This window comes from Anas acuta, chromosome 11 (genome assembly GCF_963932015.1).
Source record: "Anas acuta chromosome 11, bAnaAcu1.1, whole genome shotgun sequence".
Lineage (NCBI taxonomy): Eukaryota > Metazoa > Chordata > Aves > Anseriformes > Anatidae > Anas > Anas acuta.
Window position 1 is genome coordinate 17,400,435 of NC_088989.1, and position 22,047 is coordinate 17,422,481.

General features: G+C 37.5%; 1 protein-coding gene across 9 annotated transcripts in view; it reads left to right on the forward strand.

Moving 5' to 3' along the window:
* ATG7 (autophagy related 7) overlaps positions 1–22,047 on the forward strand; it is a 105,112-nt gene that overhangs the window by 66,341 nt on the left and 16,724 nt on the right. The window contains exon 19 of one of the 9 annotated variants that reach the window (XM_068694050.1): positions 14,452–14,514. The exons of the other annotated variants lie outside the window; for them this stretch is intronic. Coding sequence (XP_068550151.1) covers positions 14,452–14,514 — 63 coding nt within the window. The remainder of the gene's footprint in view (positions 1–14,451; positions 14,515–22,047) is intronic. 9 annotated transcript variants of the gene reach the window in all.

Sequence of the window (22,047 nt, forward strand, 5' to 3'; positions counted from 1 at the left end):
CAACTGAAGAGATGCAAACACTGTATGTGCAACAAATTCCTCTCTTGAAATTAACTTTTAGTCTTTAGTAAATCATATGGTATATCAAGACTATGGTTTTTAATCTATTCTATCTCTTGATTTTTCAAATTAAGGAAACACAGTGCTCCTTATTGGCCAAAATAGATTGTCATTTAGGCTATGCACAATGCAAGATTGAATAAAAATTAATGAAAGATGAAGACTTTAAGTGTTCGTTCTACAAAGTCTACTCAGAATTGTTGGTGGCATAATTAGGAGTTTTCAGTGTTTCTAAACAAGTGTGTAATATAGTCTTGAGTTTCTCAAATGAAACTTTAATTTTAAAAAAAGTGTAATTCATATTTTTCTGAGTTTACATAGTCTGGTGAACCATAGTATTCTGGTCAACATACGATAGAAATGTGCAAGTCTTTTAAGAATAATTAAATAACTTGGAAATTTAGAGTTACCTGAAAAATCCCTTCCTCTTTCAAACAAATCTTTTCATTCTCTTTTTATGACTTCTTTTTTTAATAATTTTGTTGATTTTGGAAAAAGTAAAAGGCGTTTCTTGTGAATCTAATCTTCTCAATGGCAAGCCCTTGCAATTCTTTTGCCAATAGTTTATTTCATATGTATTCAATCCAGTTTTCTTTTCACATACATGAAATAACAGTTTGGCATGTGGTAAACAAAATATATATACAGAGAAGAAAAAAAAAAAAAGATTTTTTTTAAATGTAAAGATTTGTTTTATGAAATAATCCTTTCATTGAAGTGAATAATTAAAGTTAAAATAAATAAGATCTTATAAGAGATTGCACAGTAATTATGTAACTTTTAAGAACCAAGAGTTCATGGTAATGAAGTATTTTCATTTTACTAGGTTTTTCTTGGAAAAGTACAATATCATGTGATGATATACCACAGTGTGTGAAAGTAGTTTGCTGGTACAAAATCCAAACATCACAAAGTAATTTCCAAAGACCAGATGTTTATCAGTTCCCTTTTAGGGAAGAGAACAGCAAGGTTCTTATTTAAAGTTTGTCTGCTGGAACCGCAGTGTGGCTCCACAGCAGGCTTCCATGCAGCAGGGCTGAGCACTCGTGTGTGACCCACAAACGAGGTCCTTTTGAAGAAAGAAAATTGCATATATGGCTGCCTCATCAATAACCAGAGCATTACCTTTTAGAAACGGCAGAAAAACTAGCTAGAGGTATTTCTGTGTTCAGTAAATATTTGGCATGGCTTTGGTTCAATATGGCTCATGCAAGGCTGCTTTAACTCTCGTAAATTGAGCCTGAATGCACCTTTGGTTTTTACAGTAACGGTGGTGAGGCCTCCTGCTTCTTCTTTCCTAACTCTGCAGAGTTAGCAGGGTTTTTAAGGGGTGTTGGAGCTGAGGACAGACGTTTGAATTATATTTTTCCAAGAAGAAAAGCACGTAGGCAATGTGGCCACAGTTAGGTCTGTGCTGTGACCCGGGGCGCATCACCTCTGTCTCATGTCTGCCTCCTTCTGGCTGCGTGTCTGTTAGCCGAGTCCTCTTCTAGTTCAGTGTTGCTCTGTGCAAGGATGCAACCAAGCTGACTAAAAGCCAATATCACAACCTTTTCTCAGTGAACATGCCCTAGAGTAACACCTCGTACGAAAAGAAAGATCTTACAGAATGACAAGGATGTTCCTTGCTGGGGAGAGTGTTCAAAGGGCTGGTGTAGAGGAGAAAAAAAAAAAAAAAAAAACAACAAACAGACTCTGATTGGAACCTGAGCTAGTACAACTCTGAAAAACACACCTACATGAAACATGGATTGCTCTGAGTTCACATTGTCAACACCCATAGTGAGAGTGCTTTCCTTCGAGCGTGCCCCATTTATATCAGGTAGGTATTGATTCAGTTGCTGCAGCGTAGGCTGTCGTAGCATAGGTAGTGAACCTCCATTTCATAAAGCTTCCATTTTCTTTTTTGTTTTAACTGATACATGACACAACCATGAGTAAAATGGAAAACAGCAGTTCCTGAGGCAAAATGAAGAAAACATCAGAAACAAGTGAGTGAAATGGCAGTGTTATGCTGAATTTTTCCAAATACTTGTCGTACATAAACCACTTCCACTTCATAGGGAGGTGACAAAGCTATGCATCCTGAAAGCTGCACACACACCTGCACACAAAAAAAAAATATATTTTAAAAGTATTAATGCTTTTTCAAGCAATCCAGCTAGTCATCTCAGTCAAAATAAGTTTTTGTTGGTTTAAGTTCTTTCTTAACTCTGGTTTATCCCTGAGTATCTGTTGTTATTAAGTTCTGTATCAGTTACTGATACTTATTGTTCACGTGAGATGTAATTGAATGTTATAGAGACACTGAACGTTAACTGTTACGCCCTAATACCTACTTGTTTAACCAGTTATAATATTTAATAATTTTTAATGCTTGAATTATATACAAATTTAGCTCACTTTTTTAATTTTTTGTGTAAAATACACCTATGTGTATTTTATTGTGTACTAACTACTTACAGACAGTAAAGCAAACAAAAGAAATGGTTTAAATTGTGTAGTATGTTTTCTGCAAGATTTATTTTATCATTTGAATTTGCGTTGCTCTTACAAGTTACATTTATTCTGGTTGTTCTTCAGCATCCACTTTTATTTAAATTTATTCAAACTTTTCTTCCTTTTTATACTTCTTAGCATTTCTTCAATAATTATGATTTGAAGAATAAAATGTTTTCTTTGTCTGACCTAGTTACTAGCATGATTGACAAACATAAATATAATCTTCACTGGGATATTGAGTTTGTATCTTCTTGTATCTCACTAGAATTTGACCCCACACTCTGGAAATTCATTTTTCCTATTATATTGAATACAAACTGAATGAAATCATAAGAAATGTCTCCAGAGTATTTGTTTGACACCCACACACATTCTCAGGTGGTGAATATTATAGTAGGTCTGGGTATAATGTACTGTTCAGCAGCACCAGCATGATGTTTGTCACTGCTTTTGATGCAACTGTATTGCTCTTGTGCTAATTTTCATTAAGGCTGCATCAGGACTTGCTGTGCCATGACTGTGTGGTGTTTTGCATTATAAATAATTTTAATCTAGCATGTACCCAAACTGCGTTCTTACTAATTAGTAGATGCATTATGGCATAATTGAAGGGCGACTTAAATTGGAAAAGTAGACTGCAATGTGTATCTCTTCATCCTGTTTGCATGCTGTTTGTCTGATTCGTTGCTGTCATGCAGTGTTCCTTGGTTCTGTGCTGTGGTTTCCTAGGATACCACGATGCTTCTGCAAAGCTTAAATCAACTATTCCTTCTTTTTAAACTATGTTAACTAGAGGGTATAGTTAAAGATATTTAATCAAGTATTTGCCTGACTGCTTTCACAGGATAACTAAAACACTAATGTGAGTTTAGACATCTGATGTTAGCAGATTGTGTGATAATTAGGGGCACTGGGGAGAAGCTAGAAAGAAAGCAGAACCTATTATAAAAAAAAAAATAAAAGGAAGAAAAGGCAAAGTGAATGCTGATTTTTATTTTCTCTATGATAGTTCTAGTTACAAAATAAAAAGCATCTGAAATTGAAACAGCACATACTTAGCTAGGCATGCAGTCATTTTTGATTTCTTTCTGTAGTCCAACAGAAAGAGATGTATTTTTCCAGTGAGTTTAGTTACCATCTATTTCATCTTTGCACTGTTTTCTGTGCCTGATTACAAATGCATATGTACTTGATTTGACATGGGTGCTTGCATTCTGACAATAACGTAACAAAATATCTATGGTGAATTAGACAATATTTGGTTTTATTTCAGTTCTGAAATATACATGTCAATCCATAAGTTTAGCAAAGAGCAGACTTTTCTTCCATACTAGCATACAGGATCTTGCTGCTAATCAAATTGTGTGAAAGCCATTCCTATGCAAATATCATGTGTTTTTATGAGGGTGTTTTGCACAAAACTTTCAGCCATAAACTCACTTCTCTAACAAAAGAGGGACTACGGCTGTCTGGAGAATGTCCATTCAAGCTTTGCTATTGTGATGCACTTATAATAAAGTAAGGTTTCTAGGCATGGTCATTTATGATTGCAACTGTAATGCTAATTTATTCCTGCAGTTCTTTCCATAGTGCAGACAGGGTTTCTCCGTTCCTGTTATTTGCATTTAGTTTAAGTATTTTTATTAACATTCAAATTAGTGGCGTTCTTGTTTCACGTCACAAATTACAGTTAGTGCAGTTACTGTACAGTTACTATGCCATTATAAGAGGTATAATTTTAATTAATAACTTTTTAAAAAATGCACATATTATCATTATTATATATATATTATAAAATATATCTTTACGAAACACAGCTCCAGATGTTTCTCTGTTGAAACGGGAAGGGAATTAGAGTAGATTACATCTGAAGTATTTGTATGATGCTTGCAGTATTACTGTGTGTTTTAGGAGATGAAGGATTGATTTAAGTGAAGCCCATGGGGAGTTTCTCAACATCTATCAGAATTTTCACATGCAGTGCTCTTCTCTGAGATCTTAAACTCCTTGAAGTTACTCAGTGCCAGTCAACATCTTCGGGTTATAAATTACTTTGTAATTAACATAATTGAATTTGAAAGAAGATCACATATTCCCTTCTTGAAAGCTGGCTCTTATGTAGCAGACTTTTCCCAGGTAACATCAGTAACTTTTCCTTGGGAAAATAACAGAAATTCAAACTTAATAAACAGGAATGCAAGTTTTACAAAACTGAGTTCCCAGTTGCATTGTCTTACCCTTGGCAGTTACCATATCTCAGATGTATCTGGTTTCATACGCTCCCTTCTTCACAGGTATAATAAATAAATTGTCCCTTCAGCAAGTGGCACCTTGCACTGCCACTGTAGCTTTAGGCCACTGACTAATGCAGTTTCTTATAGGAGTCTGACACATTCAGCTGACTAGCAGGGAAAAGAAGAAGCTTAAGCAATGAAGATGTAGGTAATAAATTAGTTTTATATTTATGTTTTGTTGTGTTTTGTTGCTAAGGAAGGGATTTAAAAGGTCTGAATATAAAAGTTGTATTGGAAGTAGCCTAAATCTATTTTTTTTTTTTCAGTGCAGCAGTCAAATTTCATTCCAGTGTATTACAATGCTCATCTTCAGATATTTGAACTATGGGATAAAAATAACACTAAGTGCAAATTTGGACAGTGGCTTTTGTATGCACTTAGCTCCTAAACTGTGCTAGTATGTAGGGCTGAGTCTGACATTTTTTGCTAGCTACTATTTGAAAGGAGCTTTTATTGTTAATACTTGAGCTGAACTGATTTGGCTTCATGTTTGTAGAGTGTTGTCTCATGATTTAAACAATGTACCGTGAGTCTTTGGAAATGTTAGGCAAATAAACTATACCTGAAAGAAGCAGGTTATCTTGCCCTCTGAGTCATTAGCTGATCCAAGAGGCTTAGCATTTTCTGGGTACTGATGGTGTTATTCATCAAATATTTGAGTAAAAGAAAAAAGAGGAGGAGTTTGGCTTGAATTTCAGGTCTTTATGCCTTCACAAATGTCTTGCAGCTCTTCAAAACACAGTAGCCCTTGCTTGTCTTTGTTTCCCTGGGTGCATCATAAGAAAGCAATTTAAAAATATCAACCAAGTTAGGACATACAACTGGAAAATAAACTTACTTGTAAGACTTGTAATTAAGTTATGAAAAATTGTCATAGATGTATCTGGCTAGCATTTCCAGAGAAGCAATGGTATTGAATAGGCATCCAAGCTAACAGGGAGCCAATGCCTCCCTCCATCTCCACTTTCTTTTCCACAGTTTGTTTCTAGGTGTGTTCTTCTAGACTGCCAGCATGTGAACAAGGCTGATTCTGTTTCGGTTTTGACTTTTTAGTTAATTTGCTAACTAACTAGGAATCAAAATTGTAGCTGAGACAATATGGTCCTTCTGAAAGTGGTATAAAGAAGGAAGGAATTCCTTGTTGGTGGGGTGGTTTTTATTTTGCATCCAGACAGCTGTAGAAATGCTTGCAATCCCTTGAGTTATGTAAGATGCTCTCTAAAATCCAGCAAATTAGAATATAGTTGCATGTGCTCTATTATATGCAATGTTTTGAAAATGAAGAAGGCGGTAAAATCTTTTTTGAGAAGTCCTAATAAGTGCTGTTTTTTTGGAAGTATTTGTACCTTCATGCTATTTTTGGTTCTGTTGTCCTAAACAGAAAAATATTTATCAGTCATGCAATAGTTGTTGACTGTGTAAGTTTTCTTTTGGGGAATTTTCCTAATGAAATGTGTTGCATATTTTAAAATTTGGAGCAAAAACTCAAATACAGTTTGGCTTTAAAGATACTGTTTTTCCTGTTTGCAGGAAAATAATCTTAAATTGAATGTGTGCCTTTCTTTATTTGGACTTGGTCTTAACTAAATAAAACAAGTGCTTAACTGTTTATTTTAACTGAATTTTTCCTTGTAGTCAAAAAAAAAAAATTATACCTGTCCATTGTTTCATTTACTATAGTGTTTGTTATGGTATTGTTTATGGGGAAGTCACTTCTTTGAATAGGTATTGAAATCTGGTTTCCAATGAAGATCAAGGTTAACTTGCAGAAAAGGGGCATGTTGTAAAACAGCTCTGATTACAAGCAGGATTCATTTGTATGAAGGTGAAGAAAAGTTCTGCTACTAATAACGTTCAGCCATAAACATTTGTAATTTTACAGAGCAATAGTTGACTGTAGTAGCCAGTTAAACAATAATATGGTGAAGCAGCAAGATTTTTACATTAAAATAGCAACAATGCAAGCAGGAGAGGTCTTTATTCTGGAACCATTCTAGAAAAACTTCTCATAATATTTGGAGTAGTTTTTTGTTTGTATGTTTGTTTTTTTTAAATAGTCCCACAAAGCTAATTAGGGCACTGCACTTGCAATACAAAATTTGTTTTCCTAAGTATGCAATTCTGGCATATGTGGGAAGGCAAAATGGTGAATTTAAGCAGTGGGACACCAAATCAATAATTTCTTACTGATAATTTACACATAAAAATGTTAATTGCACAGTAGTCAAGTAGTTAGTCTGACGTATCTATGAAGGGTGTGAAATGTTACAGCTAACATCAGCCTTTAGCCTTGGTTCATTTCTTGACGTGTCAAAAGAAGTCACAGAGCTTGCAGCTTGTTCCTTTCTAGTGGGAGTAATTCTTTAGAGAGTGAGGACAGTGACATTAGACAGTACAGGCTGAGGAGAAGGCTTAAAATGATGAGTTTCCTATACAGTTGCTTGCAAACTACTTTTGTAACACTCCAGTAAATGAGACCCCAAGAGAGAATCTTAGATTTCAGCAGACACCGGTCAATTGCCCAGGAGACTTGAAGCTGTTTGGGACTGACGAGAGGAGAGCCAGTTTTATCTGCTCTGGTGCTTTGGCAGCTCTGCCTGCTGTAACATCAGGCACTGCAGTGCTTTGGTAGCCATTCTCCTCCACCTCTGCACCTTGTTCCTCATTGGGAAAAACAGGCCCTGACAAATAGTTGACTGAAAGGCATTCTTACTGCTTTCCTCAACCTCTTTTTCACGTTACTAGTTGTTAATATTGCTCTAAACTTTCAAATGTCTGCTTGAAAATAAAGGTTGATGAGCAGCTCCTTGAACAGCAGCATGTCCATGAGGCAAGGAGAGGTAGCCACAGCTGTGCTGACAGAAGTGTAGCCAGTGGATGAGGAGGTGAGACCTCATCTGGAGTGCTGGGCCTGGGTTTAGGCTCCCCAGTGCAACACAGAGGCTGGTGGCCACCAAAGCAACTCAAGGGTAGGAGCATGTGGCATAGGAGATGTGAGACAAGCCGGTTGTTCAGCCTCGTGAAGAGAAAGGTGAGGGGGAAATCCTCCTGCCCGCTCAAGCACCTGAGGGGAACGTATGGAGAAAACAGATGGCTTCCTCCTGGAAGCACGCAGTGACAGGACAGCTGCAGCATGGGAAATTCTGATTTCTTGTGAGGAAAAAGGTTTTTCGTTTGTTTGTTTGTTACCATGAAGGTGGTTAAATACTGGGCAAAGGATGAAGTTGAGACTTCAGAGATGTTCAGAATTGGACTGAGCAAAGCCTGAGCAGCTTGGTTTAGTTGTCCGTGCTTGGTGTGTGTGTGGGGGGGGGTTACAGTAAATTTGTTCCCAAACCCAATTTGTTCTATGAATCGAAGCAAAAGGATAATAATTCTTAGAGAAGAGCATACAAGTGTTGTAGTTCATGCATAAACCTATCACTGGGCTTAGTTCTTGTTTTTCAATAAGCTTGCACTTCTGAAAGTTTTGATCACTCAAAACATTTAAGCCGCATTTAAATCTCATAACTAGCTTTCCTGTTTAGTACTTAATTATAATAGGGATCTTAATGTGTTTAGCTATGCTTTTGAGTTAGCAAAAATAAAAGTAGTCCTTGATTGTATTGCTTAATGAAATTTCTTGCTACCATCTTTATAAAAATCATTTGAACACTGATTTTAATTTGTGGATTATTCACAGCTGATGGCATGAAAGAAATGAGTAGTTTTGCTGCAGTAGGAACACGAGAGAGAAGTTTGCACATAACTAACCATGCTCAGAAACTTTCCAACTTGTTGGTTTTAAACGTAGGACATGCTATTAGAACACAAGTATTACCCATAGCAACTGTTTGTGAATACTGCTTCTGAAATTGTGGAGTATGTTGATACACACACGCAAGAAAAAAAGGCTACTTTTTGCTAGACTTCAGTTTGGTACTTATTAAGGCTTTCTCTGGTGTGAGACTACTATTTTCCCTGTAGGGAAGCTTCTGTTTCTATTTTGTCAAGACAAACAGCTTTGGGAAAAAAATGCTGTTCCAAATTAAAAATAAAAATAAAAAAAAAAATCTTACTAGACAGTGTTGTTCCCATCTCTGTCCTTCTTTCTGAAGTAATTTATGCTCACAATTCTAGTGGTTTCTTCTGCTAGGAAGTGACCAAGATTTTTTTATAGTTCTTGAATTTACTCATTAGTATAGAATGTTATGCATCAAGTTGGGGCCTATGTTCAGGCATGGTAGGGACTGCCCAGTGCTTAAATCTCTGGGAGCAGAACTGACCATAACCTTTCTGGTCATGCTTGTCTGCAATTTTTATGTAAGTTAATATCTAGTGTTATTAAGAGTGTTACCTCTTTTCCTTAAAAGTAACTGTGATACTTTTTGGATTTAGACAGCTTCTTTGCTTGTTGCTACTTTCTGTACTTGACATAATGAAGCTTGTAACTGTGTTGAACATGTCTAAACTATGTTGAAACTAGGGGTAGTAATAAACATACAAAACCAGTTTTGAAAAGCTGAAAATCTTATGAAGCCAAAGGAAGTTTTGCTATTGACTTACATAATGAGCAATAAGGTGCAAGCAAGCCTTCCTTGCTCAGTTTGAAACCTGACACATCTTCTGTGATTTGTCAGATAAACTAAGCAGAGTATCTCGACTGAGTGGCAGCAGTTTTGGTGAAGTCTGTAATTGCATAATTTCACCAGCTCCACTGTGATCTGCCTAACTAGTTTTTAGTACAAGCCATTTTCAAGAGAAGTCATATACTTCAAAACAAATATTAAGGTGTTGAGAAGCTTGTAAAAACTTCATAATTTAATGTCTACAGCTAGGTAGAAACTTTAGCAACGTATATTAGACACTCCTGACTATTTTGTGACAATGGGCTCTGTGTTCTAATACACCTTTTTAGAGCAGATGTCAGTTGGTACACTTTTGAGTTAACAGTGGTAGTTGGTGGCAATGTATCATCTAAGCAGTTAATGTACAACATTATTTTCTTCAGTAAGTAATGCAGTGTTGAGCAATTTAAATATATGAATGCTTTGGGAACATTTTTGAGTTTCCCTTTCTCAGTCTCACAACATGAATAAATGAAAATTGATTCTAGCAAAGCCTGCTGGAAATAGAATAAAGATTGGATTACTTTTTCTAGATAACCAGGGAGAGTGGACGTAATTGGAAGTAAACCACGTAAGACTTGTTTAAGTCATTGCTCTTCTAATTGTATACAAAACAGTAACAAAAAAGCATGTGTAATATGTGTTAACAGATTTTTTTGTGTGTCTGAAATGGCTTTGAGTTTACTTGTAGGACTTGTATTTGATATTCAGTTTGTGTATGTAAATGCAGTATGTACGCGTATGCTGACTTCAGTAGTGTAACTTTTATTTTAACCAAGTAAAATGGTGGAAGAATTTTAACTTTCTGAACTCATGTTCAGAATGTTTTCACACTACAGCATTGTGCATTCGTGCAATACATAAATCTTAAAAGCAGTGTAAAAATCAATTAGATATATTTTTTGTGGTCCTGCTTAACCTAGCAATGGATGCACTATTTTGTAGAAACAATTATAATTGACTTCAGCTACTTCTAACTATTTGCCTCAGGCTACGAAATTAAGTTTTCCATTCTCTGAATAGTAACCCTGACAAGAAGTCCCTGTTTCCTGTTCTTAATTCTTGCCTGACTCTGCGGATTGAACTGGGTGACTTAACTTTAAAATGAGGTGGTGTGTGTTCCTTCCCAGTCATAAGACATATCGCTCTATTCCAGGAAACACCACCCACTATTGTTTCCAAGACTTTGCAGATCTTATGTACATTAGGTAATTTAATTGTGATACAGTAATTAAGACCAGAAGTTCTTTTGCTCCCCACAAAACTGTATTATGTTTTTTATAATATATATTTAAACAATTAAAACATTCATATATTTGGCATAATTAGAAATAGACACAAATCTATTTAAAAGCTATATAGAAATTTTAACATAACTATATTGTTGATACATCAGCATAGAATACTTGGTTCTTCCTGCTGTGTGACTGGCTGTTAACACTAAGTATTCTTACATGGAATAAGCACACAGTTGTTTTTTCATTAGCAATTTCTATCTCTTATTAACACAGCCATCTCTGCAGCATTTCAGAATATTGACTATTATTCACTGATTTCTTCCTAGCCATCAACTTAGAGATGGTAAGTCATCTTTTTTTCAGAGCAGTTTACACATCCGACAAATTTTTTTAATTTTCCATTTTAAGGCAAAGCCTCACTTGGGTCATCTCTCAAAGAAAAACCCTTGCTATAATGGAACAGAAATGTTGAGATTATTTTAATGCTAAGAGTAGAGAATATATGCTGCTCTTTGTGCTTGTGATAGAGACAGCAAGATGTGGAAGTGGGTATTTGCAGAGTGCTTTCAGCACTTAAAAGACTTGAAATTCTAGAGAATCCAAGCATATAAATAGTCCAGCAAGATATAAATAAGATTACAAGGAATTCAGAACTTGTATTAGTATTTTGAAAACACGTTCAAACAAGACTACTAGGAACTATAAAGTGATTGAACCATATATCTGCATTCAGTTGATCTATGGACCTGTGCGCTTTGCAAATGTGTCTAATTGGGTATATAAGAGAAATATTTGATGCCTTTTCTCTTCTTCCTGGCAGCCTTCAGGTATCATTACACCTCAACTTCTAACTCCATTATTCTAAAAAAAAATCTGAAAATAGCAAATTATTATAATGTGTTGTGTACTGCAAATATAAGAAGATGGTGATGACAAGCCACAGTGGAAAAAAAATCTTTTTTTCCACATTCATTAGTTAGTACTTTTAGAAAGTAGTAGTAATAATAATAATACTCTCAACAGTTTTGGGGTGTCCTTGTTTCTCATTGAAGCAACAATCAATTTTTGTAGAATAAGTATTATAGCTTATCTGAAATTGAAAAAGGATTCTTTTCTAAAGGGAAAACCTTGGCAAGTTCATGAACTTTTTCCAACAGTAGGATTAAGACTTTGAAGTGTCAGATTTATCAAAGATATTACTCCATTAGTGAAGATGAGGAAAAAATGTGAATAGTATTTCAGGACTGCTAAGTTTTTACAAGCTTCTGATTCAAATGCTTGCATTAACAAGCATATTGTATAATGAAATCTGTAGAACACGTTGCAGCATTGTATCACCTCTGCCAAGCAACATCATGGTGCATTTCAACTGAAGAGACATGCTGAATACTGAGATGAGTCTGAAAATAAATGTTTTGATTGGCTGTGTCTTAAAAATGTGTTTTAATTGATTTTATTAAGACTGGCATTTTTCCAAAGCTGCTGTACAAACACTTCGGGATCTGATCATTCATCGTTTAAATAAATGCCAAAATTCCAGTTGACTTCAAAGAAAGCAGAATTAAGATCTTAGTCACTAAAAGACACATTCTGATTTTATCACATAAACAGGAGAGTCATGTGTGATAGTTTGTTTGAAAGACAGAAACAAGTACCTGAAGGGAAGTGGTGACTGAGTGAGTCTTCTTCATTTGAATTAACACCAAAGGTGTACATTAGCTTGCTCTCAGAAGACAGCCTCATGTTAAAGATGTCTCTCACGGGACATGATGTTAGGCCATCAAATACCACAAGTTTGCTCTTAACAAGTGGACTTCCTTTGGTGTTCCAATTGTCCAGATTATTCATTGGTCCTAGGTTTCAAAATTGCAGTGGTTCTCTCGTAAGTGTGTTACATGGAACAAACTCTCTTACGTTTGTTACGTGGAACAAACTTTGTTTTGCTTTGGAACAAATTCAAGATTTTTTTTTTTTTTCAAAGGCAGGTCGGTTTCCGAAGTTATTTCCTAGTGCAAGATTACTAGCTAGTGGTGATATGGCTGTGGCAGTGTAAGGAATAAACTCCAAAAAGTTTGTAGAGAAGGTAATATTTTTGTCAGACATACTGACATAGTTGGAAAAGCAAGAGTATCTTTTGATATTCAACCTTTAAATGCAAAGGAAAAGCTGTAAAATTACAGCTGTCTGAAGCTGAAGCATTTGCTCTGAGTCTGATTGAGTAGCAGAGTTTCTCCTTTGCTTCACTGTCATAATTTCCCTTTATTTATTTATTTGTTGCTTTGGAACATTTTTTAGATTTATTTTTAAAGGGAGGTCAATGCCCTATGTCATTTTGTAGTGCAAATTCATAAACAGTTGTATTGGCCACCACTGAAAGTCTGATAATCTGCAGTTGTAGGCAAGAGGGAGCAAGCAGAGAGCTTGTTAGGCTGGTTCCTCTGCCAAAGCTCACATCTCACCAAGTTTACTGCCAGGCTCTGAATTGGTTGGATTTATCAGATGATTGGAGAGAACTAAGTGGTCAGGACTACACGAGGAATGTGAGCTCAGAGATGGTTTGATTTTATGGAAAGAGATGGGTGATTTTATAAAAGCTGTTTTGTTGTTGATAACTGGGTACTTATTTCCAGATAGTTTGGGATGCTCTTCGTTGGTATATTGGCTGTAAAACGTTTTCTAGAACTTTTCTGGTAAAGAAAATGTGCCTACATATAGCTGTTTGTTAACTTCCTCCTCCCAGATTCTCTGCATCTCCTACCCCTTCCCATGTCTCACTTTCGTCTCTGGATCAATAGCAACAGCTATTTCCACAATTCTGCAGTATTCCAAGCCATGCACCAGTCATTTGTTTTTCTGTTGTACTGATTTAAAATATAATTGTTTTTCCTTCGTCATATTACTGGTCACAACTCAGTTAATATATGGTGTCTGTAAGAAGGAATTCAGTTAGGAATTATGGCTTGAAGAGGAAGTTGCAGGTAGCTGACACTTTTTGGTTGATACTCAAAATGCTCCGAATGTAGAGATGCATCTGTAAATAGGCCAGAGTATTCGGTCTGCAGGAAGGTGGGCGGCCAAGAGGAACACCAATGACAACAGTGTGGCTGTATAAGGCATGCTGGTTCCATCCGTAGGGAATACACTGGCCTTAGACTGCAGCAGGAGTTCAAGGAACAACTTTCTGGTTGGCTTCAAACAGTCCTTAGTGAATCACGACATCCCAACAGGAACCCTGGGCTGCTGCTGCACCGTAGTCACTTAATAGCAATGAGTACTGAAGAAGAATAGTTACAAGTAATGCCAATTTTATGGATTTTACTTTCTGATGACAGTTATGTGCAGTTATTTGATGGCTAGATGCAGCGCAGAGGACGGGAGCAGGCCAGTGTCTTTTGAAGACAGTCCAGCGTTTGCGGTAACGTAACTGGAAGCAGTGGGAAGTTTGATGTTACGAGGTACTAATGAAGGCTGCTCTCACAGTTGGCTACCGTGTCTCAGCTAACAGATGGTAACGTCTTACTGTGACGAGTGAGAGTCGGGATGTAAAAATGGTTGCTGGATTTGTTTTTTTATTTTTTCAGAAACCTTGGCCCGGTTCTGTGAAAGCTATTTGCATAGCAGAAGTTAGCTCCAGTAACCACCTTTTGTTGTTACAAGATGTGTAGGAGAAGGCCTAATGTTAGTAAAATAGGTAAGACAGACTCAAAACCCCGTGGTAGACAAGGTTATATTTTTTTTTTCATTTCAAAGTCAGGCTATACAGATGTTTGTGGAGAGAAGAATGTCCTTTGCATCCCAAAGCCCAGATTACAGGTAAGAATTTCTGCTTGTTGATGACTGGCTTCTTTCTAGTTAAACAAAAAAAAGAAATGTTTCTCTTTGAGCCAGAGAGCGGAATTTCATTCAGCTGTGAAGACAGCTGATTTGCCTTGGGGCAGAATGTGTGAAGAAACAGATGTCCAAAAAAGGAGAAGCACGAGGGAATAGAATAATTGAAACTGCCAAATAAGAGTTTATAAATAAAGCATGTGAAAGCTTACTGGACATAAAGTAAAATCGAATTAAGGTTACTGCATGCTATCCACTACTTTAATGGACTCTTCAAACTAACATTGTTTTTGTGTTCAGTCTTGGTTCAGGCTTTACAATACGGCAGAAAATCTGTCATTTTCAATAAATGTATACACATCATGTAAAAGTAACGTTTAAAATCTTAAACTGAGTGCTACCTGGATTTCTCTTGAAGATATGTTGCATGTATTCCTTAGAGCATGTTCTGATCTGTTCTTAAAAAAATAACGACAGCAGGAGTGAAAGCATTGAAAAATTCAAACTGACATAGCAGTGTTATGAACTGACATTGAATTTTGCAAACTCCTGAAACACTGTCTCTACAGAGCTTATAACATCTATTACAAATATTTCTTCAAAGCTCATAGAACAATTCTTCAGGATTAGATAAGTTACTGTTTGAACTTTTGATTCTTGCTTTTGGTGAATATTTACATGCGTCTCGGTGATGATTTTAAATATAATGTTTGAAAAGTCTTATTTAGCGTAGTGCAGCTATCTGACATGCTGGAATAAGCCACTACAGCCTGTTGGGGTCATAGGGAATGAATCTGTCCCTAATTCAAATTTGTGTGTTGGGGAAAAAAACGCTGTTCTACTGCTGAAGCTGAATGCTTGTTCACTGTAACTTTGCAGAACATCTCATGACAGTGTATATGTAGGTCAGCATAAAGAATAGGACTTTGGTTTCGTCTCAAAAAATTCCCTTTATTTCTTTGTGGCTTATACATTTTCACTGTTTCTGAAGAGAGAAAGTGTTCCTATTAAAAAAGCATGAATGTATGTCGAAGACATAGAATTGTTTCCAGTGGCATTTCTTCATCTTTTTGTTGTAAGAATAATTTTAATTAATTTGATTTGTAATTACTGCCAGAGCAACAATTCGGAGTCTAGTTGACACAGAGAAGGTAAAAAATACAATGGGATAAGTCTGGGCTTCCATTTGAGAGAAAAATTCTGTTCCTGCTTGCCTGGCATTAACTGCAGAGCCTTACGGAGCCTTCCCCGTGGCCCCCCAGTCCTGCTTCCTCCCCCCACCCCATAGCCATAAGCGCTTCATCATGTTGACACTGGCAATCGAACTGTCTTGCTTTGAGTATGAAAGAGCTACTTTTATCATTTCTAATATGCAGCCTAGGGCCAAAACAGACAAAGCAATTTTAAAGGACTGGGTTCAGAAGGAGGCTGGAATTCCCATTGTACAGCCCTTGGGAATATGAGTTCAGTAACCAACTCTGAAGCAGTTATTTGTCATGATGACAACTGCTGGGCTGCCCATACTTGGTCAGCTGCCTTCCACACTGTTGGATGGTAACGAGCTCCTTGCCATCCTTCCTTACAAACAAATAATAATAATAATAAGTGATTTGTTATGATTGGAGCTGTCAGGAGATCCCTATATTATTTAATCTGGATTTTAAATTCAAAGATCATTTTCTTCCATATTACTTAAAGAAGTTGGACTAGAACATTGTTTCAGCAATTCAAGGGAATTAGCTAATTCTTCTGGTAAAAATAATGTCAGGACTGAAGCCTCCTTTGTATCAGGGAGCATCTTGGCATCTCTTCCTGTCCAGGGTATTCTATTTTTTCTTATATGGTGCTGTCCCTTCAGACCATGCTCACTTTGTCCAGTGTTTGTGTTTTGTCTTCAGGAATTTTTTATTCTGGTACCTCTTTGTTGTTCATATTCTCAGTCCCTTTTAATTTTTTTTATGTGCACCCATCTGTGCATCTTGTGATCTAACTTTGTTTGTCTTAAAAAATCATTTTACTTTGTGAGTCTTTTGAGCTGCCATCACCACTGCTGTCAGCTGGCACCTTTCTTTTGCTGTAAAAGGCTCCCAGTCTGCACTGGTATTAGAGCCATTTAATGCCATTTTAATCTCTGTTTCTATAAAGCACTTCGGATAAATATCCTTAAAGTCATTTTTTTATAAAGCCATCAGCGGTGATCTTTGTTATTAACCTTGTCATATTTATCGTTAAACTGATAAAATCAAGTGTTGAGATTTAGAGGCTGCGTTTTCTTGATATGCACGTACCTGACTCTTTTGGTACGGATTATAAACCAGGGCAACAACCCCATCTTCTCAAAGCAATAAAGATTGCCTTTTTTAATTGAAGCATGTCATACAGTATATGCCAAGGAACATAACTGTGTCACCACTACTATGTTGTCCCACTCATCTGATGTTCCGTGAGTCCAGTTCACAAGCATGAGAATGCAATACTTCTCCCATTCCCCATTGTCTTTTATAAAGCCGGACTTGCCATGTAGTTTTCCGTAAGTTTTTACGGTACTTATAATCTTTGTTCATGAACTTTAATAGCTGGAACAACTTGGAACTTGTTCTGCATTTTGAATAATTTGTTGTTTTGTGATTTCTTGTTAACAGCAATTCCATCATAAGTTTTAAAAATTTCCTCTTAAAACAAACAATGTGTTTTGCTTGCCCAGCTTTGTGCTTGGTGTCCGTATGAACTTCGTTTTTCTTCTGTATGGGAAAAATACTGGTCTAGAGATAAATCCCTTTTTGATTGGCTGCTCTAGATAAAGCAAAGAGCGAGTGTTCCTAAACTAATGTCATTGATCTTATCACTGTCCAGATTAGAACTGGACTGCGGCTTGGAGACATCAATGGAGATACATCAGTTCTGTTATCAAACCTGACTTTTTTTTTCCTTACGAAAACCAAATCCCGTTTGGTTATTTAATCAGCCATGAAGCCATCAGCCTAGACATAGTTTTCTGTTCTGTAGGCTTGGAATTTAAAATATGCTTAGACCATTTATTAAATTAATTTGTATTTATTGCTTAGTATTTTGTTAAAAATGCATAACAAATACCTTAAGCTGCCACCCGAGATGGTGGTTTTCTTTTCTCCCCTGCAAGGCTGCAGACTCCCCAGAGTGCAAAATGGAGCTGCAGGGAAGGAAGAGTCTGCATTTCCATACATAAAGCACTTCCACGGCACAGTTCCTCGTGTGAGCTTGTCCTTCTCTGAACACAGCAGAATCAGCCTGCCTGTCTGCTCGGGGAGCTCTGCCACCCCAGATGAGACAGAGAGATCCTAAGCTGTGTGCTGTTCTGTGGATGGATTTATATCATCTTTTTGCTGGTTGTCTGGACCTTAATGAATTCCAGTCTTGTGGGGCAAGATTGACCCACATGGAAAAGGTCCCTGTGAAGCTGCTCTCCACAGAGCTGGCACTTCACATACCACTTCATAATCAGTGTGTTTGTGCCATCTTAAAACGCCTCTCCTTCCCCTATTGAAATGTAGGTAGAAGACGGAGTAGGTGCTGATAACTGTGGTGCCACTGCCAAAGCAGGAGAACATTTGTCTGTTTGCAGAGCACAACACTGCACTTGTTCCTCGCACAGGTGATTTACATGAGCTCCACCTCAGTGCTGTTTACAAATATCTCTTTGTGTCAGGCGCCGTGTTGTGTAGGTGAATGGCTTTCGGCTGTTTTGGAACACGGATACAAAACTTGCTGGAGGATCTCAGGGAGAATCCTGCGGTACCACCCCGTCCTTTCTAAATGAAGGAGCCAATTTGAATTTATCTCCCAGTTTCAGCTGCTCCCTGCTTGCCACACTGTGGTTCGCTGTGAGCTTTAAATATATTGTTGCTATCCTCGGCGGGCACTGAAACTTTGAATGTGCTTGTTTTGAAATTTCACTGAGGCATACTTAGACTCTTACAAAATCCCTCGCAGACGTTAGTGTAAGTGTGTTGGCACTGCATGTCTACTAGGGCTCCGAGATTGTTTCTTTGATTGCTCATTTGTGAGCTTCTATTAAAAGATGACTTGTCTGTTAGCCAGGTGTATGGCCAACCTGGGTAATGGTGTCCGTATGTGGAGTGCTTTGGCTGGAAGAAAGAGGCTTAAAAACAAGCTTGGAGAACTGATTGCCCTATGTGGAAACAGCCTGCACAGATGTGTTGTAATATCCTTCCCACTTCAGCAGACATGACTAAACAGACTTTGTCTGCTCTGAACAATTAAGATGTTTGCCAGTGTGTACAGGGCCCCGTGCATGTTCCAGCTTGTTCCTGACTGGTGGAGGAGTTTTTCACTTTGTGCAAAAACATTTTAGCTCTTTGTGTTCTCTTCATTTTATGGTTTAGTCGAGAACTTTCAACTTTTCAAGAAGCACCTTAGGCTTTGCACAAATAAAAACACTTCCAGTCTTCTGATTTTTTCTGGTCTTCATAATTCCCTGGAAGCAGTACTTAGATGGCCATGAAAGCAAACCTTGCTGTATATGAAAACAAAGTAAGAAAACCCGGTGATGTTTATTCATGACCACAGCAGTATTCCTGTCCTCGTGATCAGAAAGAATGGGAGAATCTCTGCTCAGAGCTTTGCTTTAGTGTGCAGGTTCCTGACTGTAACTTTAGAGCTCCTGAGTGGTATCCACAGCTTGCAAATGAAACTGAGGCTGATGCTGTGTACTTGGTGTCAGCGGGAACTTCTTGCCATCAAATTAAATAAGACAAGGAGCAGAAAAGTCACTAGTGTCAGGAGGCTACCAGTAAAAGCTCTGAGAGAAACAAGATCAGGTTTATCGTGCCAAATGGTGTGGTCAGCATGGGTGTTGGGTCTGGGGTTAGTTACTGAGGGTGTGTGACCGGCCCATCCGAAGCTACCTCTGAAGGTGGCACTTCCAGAGCCAGAAAATTGGGCTGTCCCGAGGGGGGCTGACGAGTGAACTATCTGCAGAGGTGGTCAGGCACACCAGGTATCTATAGCTGAGTCTTTTCTCCAAGGCAGATGCGCTTCCTTTGGGTTACCTACTCTCCTGTGTGTCTCCTATCTGTCTGGTAGGTAGGGAAGCTGAATGGAGGTAGCCAATTTGAAACGTGGAAGGCTCTGAAGAAACAGCTTTCTGATACGAAACACGTAGATCCAAGCCTGGGATTTGATTGTTAATGTATTGGTTTTAATCCCTCAGTGTTGTTGGTTAATGTTAGGGAAGGCTTTTTTTGTTCTTGAGACTTCGATTTAGCTGTATTGCTACAGTCAGGAATACAAAAGTTTCTGTGAGCGGCTACTTCCCTTACCTCACCGAAATCACCCAGAGCAACAGGACTTAGATATCAGACTGCCAGGAAATGACTGCATCAGACTGCGGGAGCTGATCATTCAGTCTTTCAGAAACCCTTTGAACTAGAAAAGAGTTCTGTGACTTTCAAAAGAATAATTGTAAAGCATGTATTTGTTAGTAAGTATAGATCGTTTGTTCTGTATTAAGATGATTAAACCATATTTGGCTAAAAGTTTGCTACTTGGGGTTTTCAGCTGGGACTAGAACTTTGCCATGGTGCATACTGAGCAACACGCAAAAACGAAATGCCCTCTCTTCTTCCCCTTAGTAGTCCCCTTTCCCACCAACAAAGAAGCCTTTAAAGCAAACAAGGAGTGGTTCAGATGCTAAACCCATTAAAGGATTTAATTGATCGCAATGGATATAACTTAGCTGAGTAACATCGTGGTGCTGATACGATTCGAATTATAACACCTAACTACAAGTTGTTCAGTATAATACGGAATCATAGGAGATTTAGTCTGAAAGGAAGCTCTGGAAGTTGTCACATCCAGCAATGCCCTCAGTGCAGGGCTGCACCTGTGGGCAGCTTGTTCCAGAGCTTAACCATTGCCACCTGGCAGTTTTGCCTTATGTCCAAACAGGATTTCTCTTGCAGCAGCTTGTGCCCATGGCCTGTTGGTCTTCCAGTATGTATCCCTCAGAGGAGCCTCGTACCTGATTCCACAATCAAATGTTTGCTAGAACAGAAATGCAACATCGAATTTTCCTGGAGGGAGTTATTGCATTGACATTTTGTGCTAGAGAAAGAAGGAATTATTTTCTAAACACGGTAGGTTATTTAGGTGAAATGTATACAGCTAGGAAGATTCTTCCTCTCCCTTGGAAGCTTGCCTTATCTGAAGAGTGGTCTAGCAAAATAGAGCACTGTTTTTAAAAAATCATTACTTGAACTATCTTGTTATCTCATATAGAGCAGGATGATTTATAAAGATTGCCTCTGCCAAGGCTACATAGTCTTATCAATGGAAGAAACAGCTTGACTTGAAGAAGGAGGAAAACTTTGACTGGATCTTTATTATATGTTATGTGAAGGACTACGAAAATAGTTCTTCTTTTTAATATTCTGTTTTAATGCCCCTCCCCACCCCCAAACAAAAATCCTGTCTTGAAACTCTACTCACAAATTCAATGTTTTATTGCAGCCCATCATTTGTTTCTTTTATTCCCAAATGTAATGAATTAAATTTTGAGGAAAAAAAATGAACAAGTTATCCATGTGATATCATACAGTTTTTGGTTGAGAATGTGTCCCTTGTGAATAGCTCAATGTGGGAGAAAGTCCCATGGTAGCTGTTAAAAGGATAAGTGGAGAACTGATGCTTTCCTGAAAGGCAGAATGATGTGCAGTCCCTTCCTTAAGGTAAGAAATGGCTTGGGCTGTTCAGGGCAGTAACGTGTAGTCAAAGGCAAGGAGTCTGTGGGAGAAAATAATACCAGTGGAAAGAGAGAAGAAGATTTGTAGTTGGAATAAGAGACCTAAATGATAGATCTGTGCTTTGAATGGGATTGAAGCAATCAGCATAACTCTCAGAACACTGAGAAAATTAAGGGAATTTAAAGCATAAGATGATGTGGGCTTTACCAAGGGCCTCTGGACAGACAGGAAGATGTTAAAAATGGTTGTGGTATGGCTTAAAGTCGTCTTGATGTGTGCCTCAAAGAAAGGCAGCATTTAATCTAATACCCAGGATGGACTGAATTACTGGGGGGAAAAAAAAAAAAAGGATTTCAAAGGCAGAAATGACTGGTGCTGAATACTTCCCCACTTACAGTTATGAAGAAACCAAACTTCGTTTATGTCTTTTGAATCTCCTTTTCTCCGTGTTGTTAGTTTTATAGTCTTAGATCCACAACCTGGATATAGTACGACTCAAATTTGGATTTAGCTCTTTTGAAAATATCTCTTGAATATCTCTTGATACGAGTAGTAAAAAAAAAAAAAAAAAAAAAAAGTGGAGGAAAACAAAACCTCAGTTCTTAGTTGAAACAGTTTTCTGTACTGTTATGAAGAGGAAAACTGTTCCCATAGAATTCTAATTCATTCATTTATCAGAAAAGAAATAGTAGGATTACATAAGAGCTTTTGAATATTTTTTGTGATAGAGTAGCAGGCATTTGAAAGTTAAATCCAATACATGTGGTCAGCTCCATAG